Source organism: Molossus molossus, unplaced genomic scaffold, assembly GCF_014108415.1.
Source record: "Molossus molossus isolate mMolMol1 unplaced genomic scaffold, mMolMol1.p scaffold_m16_p_12, whole genome shotgun sequence".
Lineage (NCBI taxonomy): Eukaryota > Metazoa > Chordata > Mammalia > Chiroptera > Molossidae > Molossus > Molossus molossus.
Genome location: NW_023425347.1, coordinates 13,190,063 through 13,209,339, shown reverse-complemented (window position 1 = coordinate 13,209,339; position 19,277 = coordinate 13,190,063). Strand labels below are relative to the sequence as shown.

The 19,277-nt window shown below is 45.2% G+C and overlaps 1 protein-coding gene across 3 annotated transcripts in view; it reads left to right on the top strand.

Moving 5' to 3' along the window:
- GCNT2 (glucosaminyl (N-acetyl) transferase 2 (I blood group)) overlaps positions 1–18,901 on the top strand; it is a 97,608-nt gene extending 78,707 nt beyond the window's left edge. For 2 of the 3 annotated variants that reach the window (XM_036257448.1, XM_036257449.1), the window contains exons 2-3: positions 9,784–9,876; positions 16,939–18,901. In XM_036257448.1, coding sequence (XP_036113341.1) covers positions 9,784–9,876; positions 16,939–17,129 — 284 coding nt within the window. In that variant the 3' untranslated portion in view covers positions 17,130–18,901. Of the gene's footprint in view, positions 1–3,087; positions 3,181–9,783; positions 9,877–16,938 lie in introns of all 3 variants that reach the window. The other variant, XM_036257447.1, reaches the window with a different exon arrangement.
- The last annotated feature ends 376 nt before the right edge of the window (positions 18,902–19,277 follow it).

The window sequence follows — 19,277 nt, the reverse complement described above, 5'->3', positions numbered from 1 at the left end:
ACCACGCTTGGCTGCCTGAGATGTGCGACGCCAAAGAGAGAACCCCTTAAACAGACAGTGGGAGGGGGGAGTGAACACTAGCCACACAGAATGGTGCGTATAAATATAACCCAACTGCTCACTTTCATCTTTCTTTCTTTTCTACATTGAATTAGCAAAATTTTGCACTGAAGACGAGCAAACCAAATGAAAGGACACTTACTTTGCTTTGACGTGTTTGAAACAAATGCACGGCATGTACTCACGCAGGTGAAACTCTTCTGAAGAGTGCAGGGAAGATGCCGAAAGACAATTTATTGTCCCAGGTTTATCCTCAGAGGGCTGGAGTTCAGAAACTTGGACTGTGCCACTGGGAGCAGCACTTTTTGGAAGGGAAATAATTCTCAAAGGTCGACTGTTTTTATTCTTTTCATTCCTCGTGAGCATAGTTGTGAGCCGGCTTACTGGATGGGTCCAGTTTGGGGCTTTCCTCTCACATGCTAGACTCATTTCTGCCTCCATACAGTCACTGTCGTATTGCTTCCAGGCAACACTTTTAGCTAATCACCCATCATTCAAGATTCACCTCAAATTCTACCCATCTGCCTTGTGACGAGGGTTTTCTAATGCCTTGTTAAAATAAAGGGCTTGTTGAAATAAAGACTCCTAGATCCTATGCCCAGGGTTTCTGATTCAGTCTGGAATGGGGCTCAAGAAATGGATGTCTGTGCTTCACCGTGTTTGACTGAAGTTTAAAAAATACATTTATTTTGTGTAGCTATATAATTGTTTTGGGGGTTGTTGTTTTATTTAAGCCAGGGAAGACTTGAAGAACTGCCACAAGATTGGAAATCAGTTGGGGGCTCCTGTACAACACAACATTTCAGTAGTCAGAGCTGGAAGGAATTAGCTAGATTTGGATTAATTGTGAACGTGAAGGATTTTGAAGAATTCTGTGGTTTAGTGAAGGAAAGAAGGGAAAGTTTTCAGGCTACAAGTATGGAAGCAGCGAAACCAAAGACCTTCACTGCCTCAGGGACATTTGCCACGATTTAAGGGGTGTCTGAGAGCTAAGGATGATAAACAGCCAAAAAAGAAATGTAGGCAGAGGGCCAATGGAGCAAGGTCAGGACTGTAATGAAATCTGAGCTGCTCTGGGACCGGCACTGCCCACTTTCCCACATGCTCCCCTAACCTTTCCTGCTCTTCACCAGAAGACTGGCCAGGAAAGACTCTTGAGTAGAGGTGTCCAGGCTGCTGGTAAAGATGTCAGTACAAACAAACCCTCTGCATATACTAGGCTGAAAGCTCCAAGAACATCTCCTTCATGGCTTTGCCCCAGAATCTACTCTAGAACATGGGAGGCATGCGAGAACCACTGCAGGTGGGGCGGTAGAAGAGGGTACAGGGGGGATAAATGGTGATGGAAGGAGACTGGACGTGGGGTGGTGAACACACAATACAATATATAGATGATGTTTTATAGGACTGTTCACCCGAAACCGATGTAATTTTATTAACCAATGTCACCCCAATAAATTCAATAAAAATAAAAAATATTTAGGGAAAGAAAAGAAACCATTGAATAAGTGAGCCAATTATCTTGAAACAAAACCAACAGTTATTTAGCATGTCCACACTCCTGAGCAATTCACTTGAATTTTCTAGGCTCTAGCTTACACGGCTTGGCAGAGAGGGGGAGAAGATTAAAATACTAAAACATATGAAAAGATCTAAAGTCCCTTTGAGTTCACAACTCTGGATTTCTCTTCCTTCCCTCACTCCATCTTTTCCTTTTACAACCAAGGGAGAGTCCATTTGTGGGCAATTATCAGAGGCGTGAACGGCTGTGATGTTCAGGACGCTAGGCCTGCAGGGCTCTAGCGAACCTCCACATGCAACAAAGCACCATCTCGTTTCACGTCGTGACCATCCCAAGTGGTAGGTGAAAACAGTGCTGTATCTTTTTAATTTTTAAGTTTTTGAGACTTTTTTTTATTGATTTTAGAGAGAGGAAAGGAGAGAGGGAAACACTGATCCTGGGGTTTAAACCCACAACCTGGGGATAGGCCCCTATTGGGGATCGAACCCGCCTCCTTTTGGTGTATGGGACAACGCTCCAACCAACTAAGCCACCCGGGCAGCCCTCTTTATTTCTAAAAATGACTCCAGTTAACAGTGAGGAAAAAAGGCTATACATTATTTAATACTGCATTAGTCAGTTATTAGCTAATGTTCCATTTTTTATTGTGAAAGCAAATTGACAATGAACATTGTCTGTTTTTACATTGTGTTGAATCATTCTTAGAACATTCACAAGCACAATTACTAAATCAGTGAAGCAAGTGAGACTCAGATATATGTAAACAACTTTTTAAAGTATAAAAGCAATACAATAACACTGAAGAAAGTTTTATACATTTAAAACATTTTTCATTTCACATGCAAATATTTGCACATGGTTTTATTAATAATGTAAGATTTCATGTCATCAACCAGGGGTGATTTGGCCCCCCTGGGGACATTTGGCAATATCTGGAAACATTTCTGATGGTCACACTGGGGTTGGGGTAGGGGATGGGAGGGACCGATACTGGCATCTAGTGGGTAAGGCCAGGGATGCTGCAGGAAACACCCTGCAATACATGGGCAGCCCCACAGCAGAGAATCACCTGCAAAACATTATCCAGCCCAGATGTCAGTAATGTCAAGTTTGGGAAACATGCTTTAGGTTATAATGAAAAAGCAATGACTTCTACAGTGACATGTCCCCATGATTTTAATAGAGGGAATATGTTTTCGGCCATTTATGGAGTAGTTATGTATGCCAGGCTCTGTGCTAAGCACGACACATACATTATCTTATTTAACACTAACAAAATCCCGTGAGATTTTGAAGTTTAGGACATGATGTTTCAAAGAAATTCCATAACTGTTTGAGGTCACACAGCCAGTAACAACAGACAGGGATTTGGAATGCCTACTGTCCGACTTCAAAGCCTGTGCTGTTAGTATGTATAAATAATGCCAAAATGAACATGTTGATGTACAGATTTTCACACTTTAAGAATTATTTTCTTAGCTTATTTTGCAACTCTTGGTTTAAAGGGCCAAAGGAAATTGGCAGCTACGGTGGTCTTTCCTGCATTGTTTTCCGGCCGACTTTCCAGTTGTACCAATGTTCAGCACCACCACTAAACTGTGAGAACATTTCCCTTCCAGTAAACTGGCGTCAGCGTTGACTTTTGACTTTAGGGAACAAAATTCTTTGTTTATTTAATAAATTAAAAAGTATATATCTGAGCCTAAGTAATAAGCAATTTCTGGAATTTGTTACCAGATATAGGTCTGTCCAGATGAGGGCCACACTGTGAGAACAATACGAAGAAAGTCAGGTCAACATAAACAAAGCTTGTATTTCAAAGAATCATCTTCATTTATTCAACAAGTGCAGTTATTTGACTAATAAAGGCTGAGCCCCAAGAAAAACATTTCTAGTTACTCTGTAAACTTTATCTTGAGCTTTTGTTTAAATAAGCCTATGAAGAGCAAATGAGAGAATTGGATTTAATAATTTGAAATGTTTTCTCTGATAATATTGGTATCTTCTTTTTGTCCCATCCCAGAAAGAATGAAAAGTAAGTCCTTCCTAGGGTACCTGTGAACTGAGGGTAGACTAGATCCCGTACACCCCATAACTACCTTCCTAGAAGCCAGGCAGTCAGTAGTAATAGTCACAACAGCAACAGCAATAGAGCAGTCATCTAGTCCAGTATTTTTAAAATAGTAGTTGCATCCCATTAGTGGATCAGCGATCACTTTCGTAGGTTTTGACTAGTTTTTAACATGAGACTAGACCAGAAAACAATGTAAAAATAGCAAGTGCACTGTATGTAAAAAGTTTAAGAGTTATTTTGTAAAACTTTTATTTGCACTCATGTCTGTGATGGTATAAAATTATTTTTCTGTGGTTTGCAGCCTGAACGTTTGAAAAACCCTGATCTACCTATTCCCTTTGAAAAGTGAGTGAGTGACATTACATGATGCACAAGGATACAGAGCAGGTTAATGACAAAGCTGGGATGAGAACTGTTTCCCAGTTCCACAGCGAGCGTCTGTTCCATCAGGGTGTTCTCCAGAGGTCGGTATCTGGGAGAAAAACAGGAAACAGAGTTGGGCCTACTAGATGTTTTAATGGAATAGAAGAAGCAATTGGACATTACATAAGTGGTGGGATCAGTAGCTTTGGGGTCTCCATGTACCTTGACTCAAGCCAAATTAAATTACTGAGCCCTGGCCAGTTTGGCTTAGTAGTTAGAGCGTCAGCCTGCAGACCAGGGAGTCCCGGGTTCTGTTCCCGCTAAGGGCACGTGCCTCGGTTGCGGTTTGTCCCCGGCCCCAGTTGGGGTCGTGTGGGTGGCAGCCACTCGATGTGTCTCTCTCACATAGATGTTTCTCTCTCTTTCTTCCTCCCTCCCTCCCTCCCTCCCGCTCTAGCTGAAGATAAATGCAAAAATGTCCTTGGGTGAGGATTTAAAAAAAAAAATGACTTACTGAACAGTGGGTACAGTTAGGCTATTCAATCTTTTGCCTGCTAGTATCTCTTCAAAATAACAACCAAGTGAGGCCTACACAGTATTTGAATTGGGTGTTTGTCTCCTGCCTGTGCTAGTTGTACCAGGCAGGCCAGCTGTGGAGAGTAAGACGACTGATGGCCACCTAGGCCACTGCCAGAGGACAAGCTGGTGCAGGTTGGCCTTTGCTAAAAGGGTAGAAGAAATATATTTTGATACTGAGAAGTGCAGCATTACTTCACCTTAAACCATGGTGGCCTATTGGGAAACAAAGGCAGCAGCCAGGCTTGTCTGATCCACCAGAGCTAAGTGGGCCTCACCATCAGCGCTAAAGACGGAATTGACGGGGCAACCTTTGTGCCAAAACTCCTTTATTTAACATCGATCCAGTATCTCCTGAGAGCCAAATGCTGTGACATTAAGGGCACTGGGAGGATGGTCCTCTGCTCAACAAGTCTTTTTCCCACAACAGGGGGGCCGACTGTCAGGAAGGAGGTGATTTGAGAAGTCTATTAAAATGCATATAATATTCCTGCAGTCGGGTCAACTTTGTTACATTAACCGAAGAATGTAAAGAGATATAGTGCCGGATTTCTTCATCACAGAAGAATTTGGTGGAGAATAAGTGAGTCTACCCTGGAAACTTGATGAAGGCTGAGGGGAGGACTTCGAGGAGAGGAGAAGGAGCTGTGTCCCCCTCACAGCGCTGATGGCAGCCCGGAGTCCTCGGACGTGGCAGTGCCCGGGGACCCTCTGGGGCTGGTGAAGACGCTGATTCAGGGGCAGGAGGTCTGTGTGGGGCCTGATTCTGCATTTCAGACAAGCTCCCAGATGATGTTCCTGTTCCAGAACCACACTTGAAAAACAAGGCTTTATGCCCATTCCTGCCAGATACTTCTGAGCCTCAGTATTCTTTGCGAAAAGAGACAAAGTAGAATTTAACTTTGTCTGTGCTTGATCCTCTCCCTGCTTCTGCTTTAAAAATGTCATTTTTTTTATGAACAAACATGAATAATATTTAAACATACAGATTTGAGATTTGTCCTCTAACAGAAAGTATAGAAGTTGAGGTTTGGAATTTTATTAGCGGGAAGTCAATTGGTGTTACGTATTTATTTTCAAGACAGCAGTCATTAATTATAAATGTCACAATCTTATCTCTAGAATAATGGAATGTGATTCTGAGTAAGAGTCAGTTTGTATTGCTCAGTGTTAATGAGAATGAGAGGAAGAAAAATATCTTGTCCTTTTAAACATACGGTCATTTAGCCCTGGCCAGTTTGGCTCGGCAGTTAGAGTGTCAGCCCTTGGACCAAAGGGTCTCGGGTTCGATTTCTGGTCAAGGCACATACCTGGGTTGCAGGTTCAAGCCCCAGCCCTGGCTGGGGTCATGCAGGACACAATCAATCAGTGTGTCATTCTCTTTTTTTAATCCTCATCCAAGGATATTTTTACATTTATCTTCAGACAGAGTGGGAAGGAGAGAGAAACATCAATGTGAGAGAGACACATCGAGTGTGTGCCACCCGCATAATCCGGGGCTGGTATGAACTGCAATTGAGGTACGCGCCCTTGGCTGGAATCGAACCTGGGACTCTTTGGTCTGAGGGCCGACGCTCTAACTGCTGAGCCAAACTGGCCAGGGCCAATGTATCTTTCTTACATCAGTGTTCCTCTCTCTCTCTCACTTTCTGTCTCTTCCTCCCTCCCTTCTTCCCACTCTATCTAAAAATCAATGGACAAATATCCTCAGGTGAGGAGCAACAGAAAACAAACATACAATCATTTAAAAGAGTGTAATGTTGCCCAGCTGGTGTGGCTCAGTGGATTGAGCATCATCCCTTGTACTGAGAGGTCCTGGTTTGATTCCCGGTCAGGGCACATGCTTGGGTTTCGGGCTCGATCTCCAGTAGGGGGCGTACAGGAGGCTCCAATTGATGTTTCTCTCTCACATCAATGTTTCTTTCTCCCTTCCTCTCTCTCTCAAAAAAAAAAAAAAAATGGAAACCTATTTTTAAAAAAGAATAATAAGTAAATAAAAGAGTGTAATGTTTCATTCACACTTTCCTGCTGTAGCTATTTGATTGAAACATGAATCCAATCTTGCTGACATGAGAAAATATACTAAATTACCTTGTTGCTTTCCAGACCCCCACCCCGACTTAATCAAGGCAAGTTTTATTCTAACTTCTTTTCAAATGTGTGCTGAGAACAAAATAAAGAAGCTACTTTGGGAAAGCAAGCACTTAAATGAATTTTAAAGGACTGAAAGAAAATCAAAGCAGTAGAAAGAACTATCGCTTGATAAATATCGTTATTCTCAAGTATTCAGTATGTATAAGCAAAGCAAGAAGAGAAGAATCTTGACCTGTACAGAGTCCTTAGGGGAGAGACTCATGCTATTTACAGGAACTCTGTGCCAAATTTAATTTTAGTTGGGAAACCTTGGTACAATTCTCGATTTAGACCATCATATAATTATTATGTGACATCAGGGCAAAAGAACAGAGATTTTATTCTTCTGAAAATGCACATTTTTGTTAATGTTCTTAAGGAGGAAATTTTTTGTGTGCCTATCCAATTAAACTTCTTTAAAGTATTGGTTGTGTCTCATGTTTTTCCTTATTAAAAAATATTCATCATCTTGGGCACCTTTTTCTCATTAGTATGTATTTAGTTTTCTGTTTGCTACCATTAACAATTTTCCACAAATTTAGCAGCTTAATGAACATAAATGTATTGTCTTACAGTTCTGTAGGTCACGAGTCTGACACGGGTCTCATCAGGCTAAAAGCAAGGCGTTGACCGGGCTGTTTCTCACTGTGGGGTCTGGGCAGGATCCGTTTCCTCGCCTTGTCCAGCTTTGGAGTCCACCTGCGTTCCTTGGCCCCTTCCTCCGTCTTCAAAGGGCAAAGAAGCACAGTCCTCACATCACACGGGGTCCATCAACTCTCTGCCTTCTCTCACATTGTTAAAAGACCCTTGTGATTACATTGGCCACCTGGGTAATCCAGGCTACTCTCCCATTTTCCCAGGTTAAGGTCAACTGATTAGCATTCCCCTTTGCCATGTAAAACATAACATGTCCTCAGACTCCAGGGATTAGACTACGGACGTCTCTGAGTATGTTTGTGGGAGGGAGACCATTATTCCGCCTACTGCAGTATGTCGTTAATATTTCAGGTCTTATAAGAAAGGATTATTGCAACATGAATACAGGTATCGTTTGCATGGTGCTATTACATCGAAGTGATGTTCAGATTGAATGTCTCACTGGGGGAAATGGCTGCGGCTCTCATGAAGTGAAATATTCTTCCTCGAGTTGCATTTACATTGATTGTCATCTACTCCTTTTCCAGTAATGGAAACCTTGGGGTATAACTACTCTTTGTGATTGTCATCGACCAGGGTTGCTGGGGCAGTTTCGCGGTGAGATACCAGGGTAGAGACAGCGGCGGCAGCAGCTTTATTCACTATTTCTGACGGCTTTTATAGACTCGTGCAGCGGGATGGTCCAGACGGGCGGTGCGTGGCACATGCGGCCTAGGCCTTGCTGTGGCATGCTTGTGTGAGGGTTCTGTTACATAAGAAAACATGGTCTGTGCCTGCACAGCCAGTTCCAGGGTCATGTCCCGAACCACAGCCTCTGTCAGCAACAGGCCAAGTTCCTGGGTCCTCACATTTCACCCCCTGGAGCAGCGGTCCTCAACCTGTGGGTCGCGACACTTTTGGGGGTCAAATGACCCTTTCACAGGGGTTGCCTAAGACATAACAGTAGCAAAATTACAGTTATGAAGTAGCAACAAAAATAGTCTTATGGTTGGGGGTCACCATAACATGAGGAACTGTATTAAAGGGTCGCGGCATCAGGAAGGTTGAGAACCACTGCCCTAGAGGCTGGGGTTTCGGGACTTGACCCACAACAGCAGTACAGGGTGCGACACAGAACCATCGAGGCCTGCAAGGGCTTATGCCCTGGTATGTGGTAGATTATTCTGCGTCGTAGAGAACTGGGCCCTCTGTTCCAAGTAAGCTCCCCACTTTGTTAAAGTGGGGGTTTGGACTACCCCTGTGCATGGTCGGGTAGCTCAAGACCAAAGCCACCCCTCTACTGGGTAGGTGGTTGGCACTGTGACAGGACAAGGACCAGTGATACTCTCACTGGCTAACAGGGCTGCGTACACCACTGCCCACCGCTTCTCAATAAGGGAGTGATGACTTTCAGCTCCCTTCCACAGCTGGGACCAAACTCAACAGGACTCTTCCGGGGCCCTTGTTTCTGCCAGAGACCCCAGGTTGTGGGCCCGATCCCCAGTGAGGGGCATGCAGGAGGCGGCCAGTCGATGTTCTCTCTCATCAATGTTTCTCTCTCCCTCTCACTTCCTCCTTCTCTAAAATCAATAAAAGGAAAAAATTTTAAAAATAAAAAGATAATGTACTAATTAGATAATAGATCAGCAACAGCATTTGGTCCAAGAACAACTGGAAGAGAGAGAGGAGAGGGGATCACTGTGCACCAATCCTCTAGGAAAACTCAGAACGAAAACCTATTACTGCCTGGGGCAGATAACCCATTGTCTTCATTGGGTGACCAGGAATCCCATCTGGTTTCTCTCTGTCCCCAGTTCCTAGCACGGTGCTTATCAGTATCAAATGCTCAAGAAGTACTTTAACAAATAAGTACAGTGTGTTGAAGCGTTTGTTTATGAGTTCCGTATGTGGCGAACACGCCGTCTTCCTTCTGTGTGCCTACAACTGCAACTTCAGTTCCTGTAAGAGCAGCCCTGGAATTGTTCTCACTTATTAGCAAGAAGAACCTAGAGTAGCCTGTTTGCCGGGCTTTCACTTTGAGATTTGTGGAAATCCTTAAAAAAAAAAAAATTGTAACATTAGAATGGCAAGTAAATTTAATTAAAGGTCGTTGAGAGACCAAAACCCCCCAAATTTCTCTTTTGCATCATGGTTTTACACGACAGTATTTCTTAAGCTCTATTTTTCAGGCTTGGTCACATACTATGTGATCACATACTATGGCAAAATCACTAGACTATTTTACTGAAGGCAAGGCCAGGCGCGTAACCACCAACTCTTCACACCATAAGCCAATGATGAAAAATCTGATGTGAGAGATAATACACTGCAACAAAATGACTTGGAGGGTTAATTGATGGAACGGACACCCTTCTCTCTCGGTTCTCATTTATGCTTTTCTTCTTTATCGACATTGCAGGTGTCCCTGGCTCCATGCCAAATGCATCCTGGACTGGTAACCTCAGAGCTATAAAGTGGATCGACATGGAAGACAAACACGGAGGCTGCCATGGTGAGGCGTTCATTTCACACTTTGAGGCCATACTGCTTGTTGGTGTTGGCATGAAGGTAGTTGTGGAATACAGGGTCTCATGGAGAGAACCGCTGGTTTATTTAAACCAATCTGTGAGTTCTTCAAAGATTAGCTAGAGGCTTTTAGACACAGTCCCTGAAAGTACATTTAAGCGTTTCAAGACATTCTCCAGCTCGGTGGATTTAGCGTCCTCCCTGGGCTGAGAGGTCCCGGCTACATTCCCAGTCGGGGCACATGCCTGGGTTGCAGTCTCAATTCCCAGAAGGGTGCGTGCAGGAGGCAGCTGATCAATGTTTCTCTCTCACATCAATGTTTCTATCTCTCTCTCTCTAATAAAATAAAAAACATAAAAAAGAAAAAGACATTCTCCAAGTAGGTTCAAATTATAATGGTACTTTCTTCTTGCTAGTTTCTGCTTTCTTATTATTGCTTGTTCCTCTTTCTGTTCCTTTTGGGAGTGCAGCTGTTAGGAAGGTGGCCAGGGTGAGCAGTGATGTCATGCGCTGCCACAAGCAAGCTGGACGCCCATCCCTCGTGTCAGCCTCTGTCACCTCCACAGACAGGCTTCCAGTTTGGAGGTTTGGGGCAGCTCTGGCGTGGCGGCAGGGGACACGAAGGGGAGGTTTCTCTTCCAGCGGACAAGAACTTGAAATCCTAAGTAGTTTCATTTCTACAGAACCTTACGAAGAAAGGTTTTGTCAGTCCTATTTCCCTTCCATCCAGACTACTGCCTGGTACATAGTGGGCATGTGTGTGTGTTTGCTGGAGCCAACGTAGCAGTCATTTTACGCGTACCCACTAACTGGGTGGCTTACACGGGGAATTTGTTTCCTCACTGTCCTGGAAGCTACAAGTCCAAGATCAAGGTGTCACCACGTTTGGTTTCTTTGGAGGCCTCTCTCCTAGACAGACAGATGACTGTCTTCCCCGTGTCCTCACATGGTCTTCCCTCTGTGTATCTGAGTCCTAAAATCTTCTCATAAGGACACCAGTTACACTGGATTGGGGCCTACTCCTATGACCTCATTTTAACTTAATTACTTTTTTTTTTTATCCTCACCCGAGGACATTTTTTGATATTTTGTTCAGATAAAGTGGGAGGGGAGGAGAGAGAGAGAAACATTGACGTGAAAGGGACACATCGAGTGGCTGCCACCCGCATGACCCAATCAGGGCTGGGGACAAACTGCAACTGAGGTACGTGCCCTTAGTGGGAACTGAACCTGAGTCTCTCTGGACTGCAGGCCGACGCTCTAACCACTGAGAAAACTGGCCAGGGCTAATTACCTTTTTAAATATAGTTACAGTCTGAGGTGTTGGGGGTTAGGACTTCAACATATGAATTTGGGGGGTACACAATGCAGCCCATAATAGCATGCAGTTAATATTTATCCAGTGAGTAAGTGAATGAATGAATGAGCGATGTGGAAGTCTGACCTTTATCCCTCAGATAACGAGGCTCTGCCTCCTCCACTCTGTTCAGTCGGCTTCGCTTATTGGTCCATTTTATCGCTGAGCCAAACCAGCCAGGGCATGGTCCATTTTATCTACAGCTAATTGTAGGCTGATGCTTTTCTACTCCATTACACTCAGCCTCCTTCTCATGTCTTTCTCTTGAGTCCCCTCCCACTGTGGATGGCAATATCCTTACATTAATGTACAGATTTAAATCTATTCTTTTCTTTTATATCCTCACCTGAGGACATTTTTTTGTTTTTTGTTCAGATAGAATGGGAGGGAGAGGAAGAGAGAGAGAGAAACATCGATGCGAAAGGGACACATAGAGTGGCTGCCACCTGCATGACCAACCAGGGATGGGGACAAACTGCAACCGGGGTACATGCCCTTAGCACGAACCAAACCCAGGTCTCTCTGGACCGCAGGCCAACGCTCTAACTGCTGAGCCAAACCGGCCAGGGCTCAATCTATTCTTTAGCACTTCGTATCTTGACCTTAATGGGCCCACATTTTCTCAGGAGACAGCTCGTGCCGCCGGCCTGCATTCTCGCCATGGCCTGCCCTTCCACTGGAAGGGGGGGAATGGGGAAGAGGTTGCTTTGCTCTGAGAGCCCCTGAGTCTTCTTTAGAAAATGGACCGTCACCATCAGTCAGGGTCCCACTATTTGGGCGACGTTGTCTTCTCCACATCCTTCCATAACCCCCGCCATCCTCCCTCTAGGACCACTGCGTCATCCTCCGACCTGCTTCTCCACCTCCTCTCCAGCTGCAGCACTTGAGGGCTTCAACAGGGACCCATGGGACATCATTCCTTTGCAGCTCTAGCCCCTCCACCCCCCACTGTGCAGTAGCCACCCCAACCTCCAAGTGCAGCCTTGCCTCAGTCTCCTTGTCGTCACCTCTGTCCAGGCCCTGTCCCAGTAGAGAAGGTATAGGCTAGGCAGATTTGCTTTTTTGTAGGAACCTTTACTGATCCTGTGACAGGTGGGGCCCTTGAGAGTAGCCTTTAGCCAGGAAGCCACTGGGTACAAAGCTTGGGTAGCCCAGGCCCCTCAGTCAAATGTCTCATTTTTCTTCTCTTGGTACCTGTTATGCCAACGAATATCTGAAAGATTTTTCAGGTTCAGAGCATAAAAATTATTTGTCCTTGCCCTGGCCAGTTTGGCTCAGTGGTTAGAGTGTCGGCCCGCAGACCAATGAGTCGTGGGTTCGATTCCGGTCTAGGTCATGTACCTCGGTTGCGGTTGGTCCCTGGTCCTGGTCGGGGTCATGCAGGAGGCAGCTGGTCAGTGTGTCTCTCTCACATCAATGTTTCTCTCTCTCTCCCACCCTCCCACTCTATCTGAAGATAAAATGGAAAAAAATATCCTCTGGTGAAGATAAAAAAATTTTTTTTAATTATTTGTTTCCTAGCCCTGGCCACTATGGCTCAGTTGGTTGGAACGTTGTCCTGTACACCAGAAGGTGGCAGTTACAATTCCCAGTCAGGGCACATACCCAGGTTGTGGGTTCAGTCCTCAGGTGGGGTGTGTGTGGGAGGCAACCAATGTTTCTCCCTCACATTGATGTCTCTCTCTCTCCCGTCCTCTCTCTAAAATCAATTAAAAAAAATAAAAATATATATATTTGTCCCCCAAACCACAAGAGAGGAAAAATAAAAAGGCATAATCCAACACAACCCATGCCCAATCAGCAAGTCAGTGATACAATCTGGACCTTCCCCTTTGGCTGTGAGTAATCGGATTTGTTCCGAGCCCGTGGGGGTGCACCTGCTTTACCAGCCCTCAGCACTCAGAGTCACAAAGCCGCACCCCAGCCCCGTGGTCTTGAACTTAGAGCTCCCATCTCTGATTACAGTCTCTTTGTCACACTCCTAATTCCCTTCACCAATCTTCATACTACATATATTTACTTTCTCCCCAGAACAGAATAGAAGCCCTAAGAGAGCTAGGATTTTTGACCAAATTATTCATTGCTATATCCCCACACCTAAAATGCGATGGTGGTGTTTTAAATGTGTTTGCTTTTCTAAAATTGGGATTTCCAGAGGTTCAGCTTTTCCTGCTTCTTTTACCAGTTTCCTTCTGAGGACTCCTTGTCGCCTGTGTGCTCCGTCCACCTCTCATGCTGTTTCACTAATTTGAGGTTCCCTCGCCATGGGACCCTGCAAGGCTGATTCCTGCACTTAATCCTCACCAGCACCTGCTTCCTGCCACTCCTGTTCCCCTGAACAGAACGCTGCTGGAGAAGGTTAAGGGACTGGCCCGCTAATGTCAGCTAGATGCTCCCAGCTGCCTATGGATTCTTCCCTTTACCCCATCATATGTCTGGTGCCCTTCGCAGCATGCACCGTCTTAGCTTTCCTGCTCACCTCTACGCTCTCAGTCTTATGCTAAAACAGCCTTTCCATTCTCAAAAAATGAAAATTTCAACTCTAGGAAGAACTTTCAAGACATTAATCAAAATCCCCTCATCGCTCCCTTTCCCAGGTCATCCCTTTCCTCCATCTTAGAATATTTTGGACTTATTCTCTCATGTTCCTTCTGTTTAAAGACGAAAAGTTACCCCCCACCCTCACCACCAAGGTCACCATCTGTGGTCTCGCTGCTGTGTGGGTCCCCCCTAAACTGTCCCCTTGCTCTCTTGCATTCTCAGTGTCTTCCTCTCTGACGATTCTTTTCCTTCTCTCTGCAAGTTTGCATTTACTGCCTCCATCCTGAAGACCCATTGTCTGTGCCCTCTCTGCTTGACACACACTGAAGTATCCTGTCCTGTTCACTCCCATGTTCTCCAGCCTGGGCTGCCTTTCGTTCCGTGCTCCTCCCCACCCAGTCACTCTTCAGCTTCTCGCCCAGTTACTCTTCAACTTCCCACCCAGTCACTCTTCAACTTCCCACCCAGTCACTCTTCAACTTCCCACCCAGTCACTCTTCAGCTTCTCGCCCAGTTACTCTTTAACTTCCCGCAGCTCTGGCTTCTTTCCCCGACGATTTCCTCTCTATTGTACTTCCTCCCTGCCAGGTTCAGTTCATCATCAAGACCTGTCCGTCCTGTATTCCGTCTCTATTATCCTTTCTTTCCCACTCATGGACACCATTAACTTTGAATGAGCTTTCTGGTTTACATTAAGTTATTACTGTATTCTCTTGATTGATTTCTAATGTACCCTGCACAGTTCTGCAAAATTAATCTTGCTAAAATGAATTTCATCGTTGTATTCTTCTATTCAAAAAGCTTCAAAGACTCTCCATAATTATGAGATAAAAAAAGACCCATCTTCAATCTGTTTTAAGTCAGTCATCCACAGTAGTTCTATTATATGCCAAGCAACCTCTGAAAAAGAATTCCAACTCCCTACCATTCTGTTTCTAACCCTTCCCCCAACAAATTCCCTATTCTAGCCGAAAACTCCCATCTCTACAGTTTTTTAGAGGCATTTCCCCCAAATGAGACCACCGTCCATCCTCCTAATGCTAATTCCACCCATCCACTCACTCGCCACTGCTCCTTCTCCGTCCTTTTATTAAAACATGATTACTTTCCCGCCTTATGTTTGCAGGCACTGTTCCAGATGAAGGGACGCAGACGTGAACTGTCTGGTCTCAAACCCCGGCGCTGGAGCTTATCGTCTAATCCGGGGAGAAAGACAATAAACAGTTCTCTGCTAGGAAAGAAAATAAACAAAATATTATTTTCCTTCGTGGCACTGAGATATATATGTGTCAGTTGGTGATAAGTGCAGAAACATAAATGAGCCGGGGAAGGAGGGAAGGAGGTCAGAGAGGGCCTCCCTTGAAGACGGCCTTGAGGCAGACCCGGGGTGCGGGAGGGAGGCGAGGGAGCCCCCAGGATGCCTGGCGAAGGGAGCGGTACTGGGCAGGAAGCGCGAACAGCGGTTCTCAAGTAGAACGTGCCTGGTGTGCTTGGGCCAGGAAGGAGGCCAGTGTGTCCGGAATGAATGAGCAAAGGTTATTAAAGGTTATAAAGTAGTTGACCCAGTGGTGGGAGGCAAGTCCAGGTTATAAGCAGCTAGATTCTGAGAAGTGTTGACGGGGACTGCTAGGATTTTGGCTTTTTTGTTTGTTTGTTTGTTTTATTTTTATTGATTTTAGAGAGAGAGAGGAAGGGAGAGGGAGATAGAGAAATGTCGATGAGAGAGAACATCGATTGGCCGCCTCCTGCATGCCCCCCACTGGGATCGGTCCCACAACCTGGGCTTGTGCCCTGACCGGGAATCGAACTGGCGACCTCTTAGTGTGTGGTCAACACTCAACCACTGAGCCACACCAGCCGAGCAGGATTTTGGCTTTTATTCCACATATATGAGAAGCCATTTGAGCAGAGGACACATGGTCTGCTTACATTTAAAACAATCATTGTGGCCACAGTGCTGGGACTCTCACCCACAGGCAGAGGTGGAGGCAGTGGAAACCAGCTATTATTGCAACAACTCGACAGGAAGATGGAGCAACTTTGGCCAGGATGGTGTAGTGGAGGTGGTGAAAAGTAGTCAGATTCTATTTATATATATATTTAAATCCTAGCCTGATGATATGTTTTTATTTTACTATTCTGAGAAACAGAGAGAGAGAGAAACATCAGACCTGTTGCCTCCCATAGGTGCCCCGACCGGGGATCAAACCTGCAACCTAGGTATGTGCCCTGACTGGGACTTGAACCCACAACCTTTGGTGTACAGGAGGATGCTCCAGCCAACTGAGCCACTCAGCTGGGGCAAATCCTATTAATGTTTTGAAGGTTGAGCTGACAGAATTGCTGACAGGTTGGATGTGGGGTGTGAGAGGGAAGAAGAGCAGAAAGCACCAAAAAATAGAATTACTGTGGATTTTGATGGCGAAGACTTGCACAGGATTACGGGGTTCAGTCCTGACTTGTTATATTGGTTAGGTTCATTACTCATCTAAGTGAAGATATAAAGTAGGCACTTACAGAGACCAGGCCAGAGCTCAGGGAAGAGGCCTGACCAGTGCAACCCAGAAAGACATCTGCACACTTCTAGAACTCCTCATCCATAACTTTTTTTTTTATCCTCACCTGAGGACATTTTTGCATTTATCTTCAGATAGAGCTGGAGGGAGAGCGGGAGGAAGAGAGAGAGAGAAACGTTAACGTGAGAGAGACACATCGAGTGGCTGCCACCCACACGACTCCAACCAGGGCCGGGGACAAACTGCAACCAGGTACATGCCCTTAGTGGGAACCGAACCCGGGTCTCTCTGCGGGCCGATGCTCCAACTGCTCAGCCAAACCGGCCAGGGCTCATCCATGACTTTTAATGTGATAATACATGAATTGCCTAGTGTGTATTGCTTTGTGTTGTTCAGCTCTCGTTTTCTTCACATGCGTATTTGTACCCTTTGTCTTCCTATAAACTTTATAGTATAAAGAGTTGAGCTTCTTGGTGGGCTGGCCCTACACAGTCATGTCTCACTAGAATCCCATAGCGCTTGGCCCAACGTTAGCTGCTCAGTAGTCAGGCGGTAGCCACCGCCGTGCAAGCGCACTACCCCTGGCATCTGAAAGCAAGCATGTTTTGACAGTTTTTTGTTCTCTCCTTTGCAGGCCACTATGTACGGGGCATCTGTATCTATGGAAACGGAGACTTAAAGTGGTTGATTAATTCACCCAGCCTTTTTGCTAACAAGTTTGAGCTTACTACGTACCCCCTTACTGTGGAATGCCTAGAACTGAGACTTCGAGAAAGAACCCTAAATCAGAGTGAAACCGCGATACAACCCAGCTGGTATTTTTGATCAACTGCAATTCATGATTGAAGGGAAGTCACCATTGGAAAACAGAGCCTTTGTGAGGGGACTTTGCCTTGGTAACAGTTTCAGGACTGAGGCCGTGGCTTCAGGACCTGGCCGCCCACTGGGCTCTGGGAACCACACTAACAGGATCCTCCGAGGCTGTTTCCTGACGCTCACCTCTGTGCCAGACTGTTGTTCCCGTCAATGACCTGTCAATGCCATCACACCTTTGCATCAGATACTCACCATATATAAATGTTCTAATCAAAAGGAGAACTGTAGGTAATATTTTAGGAAAATAAGAACCGGGTTTCTTTGAAGAAGGAATCTTTGGTCACAGACCTATAGCCATAAATTAATGGACACCACCCTTCCTTGCTTAGCTGCACATAGACGTATAAGCGGCTCTCTGGGTAACTCACTAATCTTTAAAACTTGAGCTACTAGAAATGAGAACTAGATCCTGTTGCTGAGTTTTAACACTAGCATTTTCAGTGTACTTGCCTGGAGTTCTGTGCGGACTATAAAGTCGTCAGCAGGAGGCGGGATGTGCTTTAAGCAGCCACTGCCCGCTGCTCCGTGCGTCAGCATGGGCTCTGCTCCCCCCTGCATCATTGTTCACTGAGAATGCTGGAAGGTTTTCCCAGCATGAAGATACTCCTAGAAGACAGGTGGTATTGCATGGATCTCGTCTCATCTCACGCCTCAGAATGAATCACTTCCCTCTTCTGCCACCACCCTCCACCCCCACCCCCACCAAAGTTATCTTACTTGCAAAATGGAGTCCAGTGCTCCCCTGGGAGGCTTCAGCAGTTCCCTAGTGTTCTCTGAGTGGCTTGCCAATGCCTGGTGCTGATAAGAATGCCTAGATTTTTAAGAGCTTCCAGTTGTGGGTGAGCATCTCTGCCGTTGACCCCTGTGTCCATTCCCTCATCCAGTTCATTCAGCATGCAGTCGTAAATATTTCTTGCGTGTCTGTTCCACACTAAACACATGCTGAGACAAAGCTTTTCACTCTAAAAATCTTGGTAATAATGTTGACGTTGGAAGGCTGCTCTAGGGAACCCTAGATAATGGTTGTATTCGAAGGCATTCACATGGAGGATTGTGGATTGTGATATCGGGCCATGGATCTCAGTAATTACAAGTTGAGGTTTAAATCAGAGATCAAAAGAGAGGAGGGAAGGAGATGGAAGCTGAAAAGCCTGTGTTCAAGGCATTCAGACTTCACAACACCCTTGTGAGGGCCTCATCCCCGTTTTGCAGATGAGGAAAGTCAGGCTTAGAGAGGTTGTTACTAAACATTAGAAAACAAGGTCTCTGTCTGACACTGGGATTCCCCGACTGGTCTTAGTTCATTTCCTGAGGTGGAATATTAGAGAAGGTGAAGAATAGCCATATTCAGTATACCAGAGAAGGGCGGTTTTGAGAATGGTCTCAGTGTTAATATTGAGGAAAAGTCCTGCCACCTCAGAAAAATGTGAAGTCTACTTTTGTATTCCTCTGATCCACTGAGTTCCTTAATAGTTATTTATTCTGATGAAAAACAGTGGCAACGACTAATGATGCATTTAATTAACACATTTTTTTCCTTTTTTCTGTTATTGTGCCTACTGAATGTTAATCATATTTAAAGGGAGTAACTCTGAAATAAAGCCTTCTTTGTTCCTGCTGCTTAAAAAGATGGAAGTGGCCCTGGCCAGTTTGCTCAGTGGTTAGAGCGTCGGCCCTGGAATCAGTGAGTCGCGGCTTTGATTCCGGTCAAGGGCACGTACCTCAGTTGCAGTTCATCCTCGGTTGCAGTTCATCCCCGGCCCTGGTTGGGTCGTGTGGGAGGCAGCCACTCGATGTGTCCCTTTCACGTCGATGTTTCTCTTTCCCTCTCTCTCTCCCTTCCTCTCTCTCCCTCCCTCCCACTCTATCTGAATAAAAATGGAAAAATGTCCTTGGATGAGGATAAAAAAAAATATATGGAAGTGTATTGGATGGTAAAAGGCTGAGGGGTCAGGATCACGCCAAGAGCTAATGGTGGAGTCATTTTTCAACCTAGTTAAATGAACCACCTGAGAAGAAGAATGTTTTACACTGGATCTTTCCCGTTCAGAATGAAAATCTTTTGGAATAGATGTTTACATTTCATTGCTGGTCATC